Consider the following 8,159-nt stretch of genomic DNA (forward strand, 5'->3'; position numbering starts at 1 on the left):
CAGGAGAAAATGTCATTTGATCTAATAGGCCTGTCAGACGAATGGTTATAGTCTGCCCCCTAGCGATATCTTCTGGAACTGAAGACAGTTTGAGGCACCCTGATTGAATGAGTCAAAGGTCAGCGATCACAGATTTATTTACCCGTCTGTAATTTAGCTTTAGCAGGTTGAGTGAAAGAAAATGGATGTGAGAGGGCCAAGAACTAGTCAAAGTCAATAGTGATGTCTTTTATTTACTATCAGTAGGGGACAGGCCCAATCCACTATAGTTTAACAAAAACTTAAGTAACATATCAGTCTTAAACAACTAGGATATTGAAGTGAATTATGCTGTTTCTGTTTCATATCTCAGACCGTGTTTCCTGGTCTATATGTCTGTCTGTGTCTGCTGTTGTTATGGTAACACACTGTTGACAGGCTTGGAGTGTAGAGCTGATCAGGCCTGAGTGTTGGAGGTACTCCACCCGGTCTACCCAAAAAAACACCTAACTATTGCCAGACTTTCTGTCTTGAAACACACGCACACACACTTTAAGTACATGATGAAACACATACACACATGTTTTAAGTACATGATGAAACACACCCACACACATGTTTTAAGTACATGATGAAACACACCCACACACACTTGCACAAACGCAGGCATACATTACACACGCAACATGTTTTCTAATGAATGAATATGCAGTATTACTACAAACGTTAAACTTACTGCCCTTCTGTAAAAATAGCAAAACTATAATATCGGTTTCTTTATTTGTATTGGGGCCATATGAACAAAGGACTTACACCATTATTTGCAAAGGCATCGGTCTTTCTTTTCATACAGACAAATGGACCATTACGTCCAACAGGAAATGCATGGTTACTTACTTGTTACTTAGCACCAGCACAATACATAGTTGAGTATAAAAGTATAAAAACATAAAACCAAATAATTATTTCTGCCAACCAGCAGCCATCTTTTCTTGCATTTTCAAGCATGTTACAAATGACATTTTATACACAATTTAATGACTATTAGTCTAATATTAGCACCAGATGAAATCAGGTAATTCTCTCTCTCACACACACACACACACACACACACACACACACACACACACACACATACACACACACACACACACACACACACACGGCAATGGAACAGGAAATGCATGAGGCTTAGAGGAAGTCTGTGGGATTGACATCCTGTAGTGTCTGAATCAGCCCTGATGAGCTCAGCTATTTGATCACCCATAAAAAGACAACTTTAGGTCATAACACATCTATAACTGTGGTCATATGGCCATAACCCATGAACAGAACTATAACTGTGGTCATATGGTCATAACCCATGAACAGAACTATAACTGTGGTCATATGGTCATAACCCATGAACAGAACTATAACTGTGGTCATAACCCCTGAACAGAACTGTGGTCATATGGTCATAACCCATGAACAGAACTATAACTGTGGTCATATTGTCATAACCCATGAACAGAACTATAACTGTGGTCATAACCCCTGAACAGAACTGTGGTCATATGGTCATAACCCATGAACAGAACTATAACTGTGGTCATAACCCATGAACAGAACTATAACTGTGGTCATATGGTCATAACCCATGAACAGAACTATAACTGTGGTCATAACCCCTGAACAGAACTATAACTGTGGTCATAACCCATGAACAGAACTATAACTGTGGTCATATGGTCATTACCCATGAACAAAACTATAACTGTGGTCATAACCCATGAACAGAACTATAACTGTGGTCATATGGTCATAACTCATGAACAAAACTATAACTGTGGTCATATGGTCATAACCCATGAACAGAACTATAACTGTGGTCATATGGTCATTACCCATGAACAGAACTATAACTGTGGTCATATGGTCATTACCCATGAACAAAACTATAACTGTGGTCATAACCCATGAACAGAACTATAACTGTGGTCATAACCCATGAGCAAAACTATAACTGTGGTCATATGGTCATTACCCATGAACAGAACTAAAACTGTGGTCATATGGTCATAACCCATGAACAGAACTATAACTGTGGTCATATGGTCATTACCCATGAACAGAACTATAACTGTGGTCATAACCCATGAACAAAACTATAACTGTGGTCATATGGTCATAACCCATGAACAAAACTATAACTGTGGTCATATGGTCATAACCCATGAACAGAACTATAACTGTGGTCATATGGTCATTACCCATGAACAGAACTAAAACTGTGGTCATATGGTCATTACCCATGAACAGAACTATAACTGTGGTCATAACCCATGAACAGAACTATAACTGTGGTCATAACCCATGAACAAAACTATAACTGTGGTCATATGGTCATTACCCATGAACAGAACTAAAACTGTGGTCATATTGCCTGAACACAACCTTACTGTGGTTATGTGGTCATGAATATAACCTTGTGGTTCTATGGTCATAACTCAACCCTGGCTGTGGTCCTGCTATGGTCATGAAGTGCTCCAGAGTGCCGGTTAAATACCAGTCCACTTCTGTCTCTGTCTCTGCAGCATCTTACACATTCTCCTGAGGATGTTCCTTCCTGGTGATGGCATCTTGGTGTTCTCAGGTTCTAAATATGGATTATCTAATGCTCACAATAAAAATATATATTCTAGCGCTTAAGTGGGTCACAGCACAAACATGTTTTCAAGTTCCAGTTCTATGGTGTTTATTAATCTGAGAACCTCTGCATGTCACTGTTGTCTCTACGGGTGGGGCTGATGTCAAGGAAACGGTCGCAGGGGAACTCTATAAGGTCGCCCCCTTCCTCCAGGGTTCCAAGCCGTGGTGGCCGGCTGCTCTGGAAGCTTGTGAAGTCTGTTGACACCGCCGCCGTTGTTGCCATGGAGCTGCGGAATGGTCGCCGCGTGGAGTACATGTGGCGCACATGCACTGCTGACTTCCTCCTTTTCAGCTTCCGCCTCAAACTTCGCCCCAGCCAGGCTCCTCCAATCACCAGAAGAAGGACGGCGTTGCCGGCCAGTGTTCCCACGGTGACCAGTTGGAGGTCAGAGGTCAGTGTCTCTTGGTGATGAGCCTCTTCTGGGAGAGTGACCAATCCGGCGCAGTGGTCCCTGGGCGCCACCTGACACACAGACCCTCCCACCACACCCTCAACACAAGCCATGTAGGTGATGTCTGGGCTTAGTTCTCGTAACATCACCGACCGCGCCGCGCCACGGGCATACACGTACCGAGGAAAACGGTCAGATGACCCAAAGCGGTCAAACAGCACTCGGTAGTGGACCTCTTCTAGTCCCGGTCCGGCTCCCGGTGTAAAGCGGCTGTGGTCGCGTGTGGTCCAGTGGACCGTGGCCGTGCTGGAGGCGACCTGGTCGACTGTCACGTTGGTGATGAAGTGGCGGTTGAACACACAGGGGTCGGTCACTGCAGGTATAACGTCCTCGTGACCGCCTCTGAACAGGTCAAACCGCTCCTCTTTTCGAGGGGTGGGAGGAGAGGAGGTGAGGAGCTCTGTGATTGGCCCACTGAGATGGTTACCATGGCTATTTTGGTGGTCAATTGTCTGAGGCCAGGTTGTGGTTGGAGGAGTGGGGTTGTTCAGGAGAGGGGCTTGTGTTTGAGGAACGCTGCGGCCCGGAACGGAATCCCACCTCCCTTTCTCACGCTTCCCAGAAGCCTCAGCAGAAGGTTGCGACCTTGGGCTGGCGGATATTTTCTTCCCCCTCTTCCTGTTTGATGACAGGGATTTGTCCCGCTCATCTTGCCCTCCCTGGTCCCCTTGGATACCCACCTCCTCCTCTCCCTCCTTCCTATCCTCTCCCTCTCTACCCCTGCTCACCTTCTCTATTTCCTTCATCTCCACTCCCTCTCTACTCCCAATTTCCCTATGCTCTTCTCCATCCTTCCTTTCCTCTGCCTCTATTCCTCTCCTCTCCCCTTCTATCTCCTTCCTCACCTCTCCCTGCCCTCTCTCCCTGTCCTCCAGCTCTTTCTCCAGGACACCCCCTCCTCTGCTCTCCTCAGGCCTAGTCTGGGTCTCACACAAGTGGCTCCAATTCCCTGGGGGCTGCAGCTGGGAGCTGTTGATATAATCTAGATACTTCCCCCTCAGTGTCGCTGGGTGATGACACTGCAGGAAAACGGTCAGCAGCTTCCCCTGAGAGTGCGCCGACTTCATCCACTGCTTCAGCTCGCCCAGGCGGCAGTCACACGTCCAGTTGTTGCCATGGAGATCCAAATCGTAAAGGGCGCTGTTGAGGGCGAATATGTTACCGGAGAGGCTCGTGAGCCTGTTGTCTTTGAGTTTTAAAACACTCAGATGCTTCAGTTGTTCAAAAGCAGAGGGGTCCACTGTGGAAATTTGGTTGCAACTAAAGTCCAGCTCCTCAACTCTCTCCAGCGGGTCGAGAAGTCCTGCGGGAAGATTCTCCAGTTCGTTCCCGTCAATCAGAAATTCTGTCAAGCTCGACAGTCCTTTCAACGACTCGCTTTCCAAATGGTAGATGTTGTTATTGCTGAGGGATAGTTTAGAAAGCTTTTTCAGATTCTGAAAGACGTGGTTTCCGACGTGTTGTATTTCATTTTCAGAGAGCAGCAACGTATTCAGTGACCTGAGCTGGGAGAACGTAAACACATTACGCACGGATGTCAGTTTGTTCTGCGCCAGGTTGAGAAAGCGCAGTTTGGTGAGCTTGGAAAAGGCGTTTCTGTGAATGTGACTCAGCTGGTTCGATTCTAGATGGAGATAATGTAGATTAGTCAAGCTCTTGAAGACTGAATTGTGTAACAGTTCTATGGCGTTCCCATCCAACCTCAGCTTCACAATGCTCTCCAAATTACCAAACAGCTCTGGAGTAATCTTCTTAATGTCATTGTTATTGCCATACAAAGTTGTCAGTTTTGCCAGTGACTGTAAAGTTTCTGGGGGTATTGTTGATATCAGATTGTTGCCCAAATACAGCTCCTCCAATTTGGAGAGCTTTTCAAACGCTTTTGGGTGAATGGTCTGTATTTGATTATACTGTAAGTTCAACCTTATAAGATGTCCATACCGTGTGAAGTCGAAGGCGGAGATGTTACCGATGAAGTTTCCGCCGAGGCTGAAGACAAGCACGTCCTCTGGGACCCGCGAGGAGTGCACCTTGGGCACCGCGCGCAGCCCCCGGTTTGTACAGAGGATGTGCTGCGCTTGCTGGCAGTCGCAGCGCTCAGGACAGAAGCCGCTGGCGGGTGAAGGCGAGAGGAACCCGTCACAAGAGAAAAGGAGAAAGCAGATGACACCAACGAAATTACCGGTATCCATTCCAAAACGGCAGTTGGCTCAAGCTTCTGATGCGGCATTCCCCCTTTGTGTTCAAGTGCAGTTACCCCGACTCTCCACTCTCACTTTGGTGTCCGATACATATGTCCATTTTTCACTTGTTGCTCCGTCATTGTGGAGGAAAGTTGTCCTACACTTAGTTTAGTGTGAAAAGGTGTCTGGATCCATGGCTAAAAACTGCGGTTCATAGAATACATTTATTTGTGCGCTGCGCTGTCATGCCGTGTGAGGAAACGCTCACCTCCCCAAAATGATCCATATCCCGGCCCCAAGTGGTCATCTGGAGCAAATTACAGACCTGAACGCAGGGTTCACGCGCAGAGCACACACACACACGCGCGCGCGCTCAGCCCCTCCCCCGCATCTCCGGTCCCGCCGCCACCACCATTAGTGTACAGGATTCAGAGCTGCGCGTGCACACAAACACACGTCCTCTAAATATAATCAAATGCGTGGAAGATAGGACGCATATACGGTATCTTGTTGTATTCGAGGCATGGAGAGAGAGAGAGAGAGAGAGAGAGAGAGAGAGAGAGAGATACGTGGCTGAACCCTTTGACCGAGTTTTCCGCGTGCCCCCGCACCCCCTATGGCTCGCGAGGTGAGATTCGATACTCGGTATGGAGAAAGCAGACGGGAAGCCTTCCTTCCCACGAGGGTCCCCCGGGGGATCCCGGACTGAGTGACTCAGTCTTGGACTCCCTCCTCGCACACGTTTCAAAGTGCATAATGGATATCTCCAGACAGCATAGGCCTAGCACCAGAGGAAGACAGTAAAAGAAAACGTTCTCATTCCACTGGATCTCAAATGTTGCACTGAAGAAAAACACTTAATTCGGTGTGTTACTGCTAGAATTCAAAATGCTTGCAGACAGTCATTTACCTCCATGCCATCATCAATGAACACCAATGTATTCAAGATGGCTGGTCAGTGGTACCTTGGGGAGGGTTGGGGCTCAAACACACATGGTTCACATTAATGCAAGAGGAATTCAGGTCATGGTGCCTGTGTTAAGACTACAGAGGCGGGGTGCCAAATCTTTGATTAGGATCTCTACTTGAAAGGCTGGGTACAAAGCATATGTAGTCATGGTTCAGTGCAGTGAGCCATGTAGTGGACTGTAGATTAGACTGTAGGCTGTAGGTTAGTCTAGTCTGTATACTGTCAACCTGGGCACAGGGGTCGACGTAACATAGTAAATGCATCCCTCCAAATAGTATATGATACATTTCCTATGTATTAATTTGTGGATGTCCATCATCAATTTTGTATGATGTTATGATTTACAATTTGTATGATATGTTACAAATTGAAATTCGTACAATACGTTTTAATTTGTTACAAATTCCAAGTTGTTGTGGCCAACGTTAACTAGATGGCTAACGCTAACATTCGCTAGGCTAGGGGTTAAGGTTAGGAGTTATATTAAAGGGTTACGGTTAGGAGTTAAATTAAAGGGTTAAGGTTAGGAGTTAGGTTAAAGGGTTAAGGTTAGGGTTAAGATTAGCTAACATTCTAAGTAGCAAGTAGTTGTAAAGGTGCTAATTAGCTAAAATGTTAAAGTTGTCCATGATGAGAGTTGAACATGCAACCTTTGGGTTGCTAGACATTTGTGTTATACACCAACCCAACTATCCTACTTTCTTTATTATGTAACCATACCAAACGTAACATATCATACTAATTTGAGAGTCCCGGATTTACATTTACTAGTCTATGAGACCAGGCTGACTGTGTAATGCTGCCTACTGTGTGTAAGAGGGTTGCTTCCTCTATAGGCTGCGTTTACACAGGCAGCCCTATTCTGATCTCGTGCCACTAAATTGGTCTTTTGACCAATCAGATCAGATCTTTTGCTAAGAAATTTGGCAAAAGATCAGAATTGGGCTGCCCGTGTACACGCAGTCTTTAGTGCCCCACAGCTTGAATCAAGAGGTCTGGATACACTTGCAATGTAACCACAACATCTTGTAGAAGACCAGAGTGAAAGAACATTGCAGTAAATCCTACATGAGCACTGACTCTGGAGACAAGGTTGCAGATTTGTCCTAAAATAGTGGTCACACACACCCACCCAGCCAGTTGTGCACATGCACCACATGCATTTACATGTTCACATTGTAGTCATTTAGCAGACACTCTTATCCAGAGCGACTTACAGTCACGGCAACTCCAGCACTCCACTTTCAACCTCATTTTCATCATCTCCAGTACATTACTAGTGTAAACGTGTGAAAATGGTGCATTTCTACAAAAAAATCTGTAGTTAAAAAGTTGTACCCAATGCCATCATCTAAAGTTAAAACATTTTGAAAATCTGTGATTTACTTTTAATCTTATGATGTCACAGAGAAGCATTTTTTTTTAGGATCTTTCTTATCTTTCTAACCGCAGATTATAGAAAAGCAAGTGATGCAATTTTTCCAGGACAATTCATTTTTCGGACTATTGTAGCGGTAAATTCCTAGGAATTGCCTTACAGTGAGGGAGAACCCAGAGTTAGAGAAGAGCATTATACCCGTTCTCATGCATATCTATTGTTAGAGATCACAGTGTGTCATGACTCTACACAGAACTAGGATCAGGGACGCTCTGTTATGAGTGAGTAACTGTGTGTATGTGAAATGCAGCTGTGTGTGTGTGTGTGTGTGTGTGTGTGTGTGTGTGTGTGTGTCAGAAATGCAGCCCATCTGGGAACCCCCCAGCCCCAGCGAGGTCATTTCCTGTCTGGCTCTTCATATGAATTTCTCTCTCAGTCTGACAGACCGATGGGAGGAATATCTCTCCCTCTCTCCCTCTCTCTGGATGCATTTTTGTAAGCCCAGT

The 8,159-nt window shown here is 45.5% G+C and overlaps 1 protein-coding gene across 1 annotated transcript; it reads right to left on the minus strand.

Annotated features, from left to right (window-relative positions):
• Positions 1-742: 742 nt before the first annotated feature.
• LOC110496581 (TLR4 interactor with leucine rich repeats) lies at positions 743-7,404 on the minus strand. Its single transcript, XM_021572552.3, has one exon. It carries the CDS (start codon positions 5,312-5,314, stop codon positions 2,720-2,722), a length of 2,595 nt encoding a protein of 864 aa, XP_021428227.3. The 5' UTR covers positions 5,315-7,404; the 3' UTR covers positions 743-2,719.
• Between the last annotated feature and the right edge of the window lie 755 nt (positions 7,405-8,159).

The sequence above is a fragment of the Oncorhynchus mykiss genome, chromosome 18 (genome assembly GCF_057628025.1).
Source record: "Oncorhynchus mykiss isolate SJ-2025 chromosome 18, ASM5762802v1, whole genome shotgun sequence".
Lineage (NCBI taxonomy): Eukaryota > Metazoa > Chordata > Actinopteri > Salmoniformes > Salmonidae > Oncorhynchus > Oncorhynchus mykiss.

Bases quoted from the DNA above. Each gene is read 5' to 3' on its own strand.
- LOC110496581 (XM_021572552.3), bottom strand. From the start codon at position 5,314: ATGGATACCGGTAATTTCGTTGGTGTCATCTGCTTTCTCCTTTTCTCT.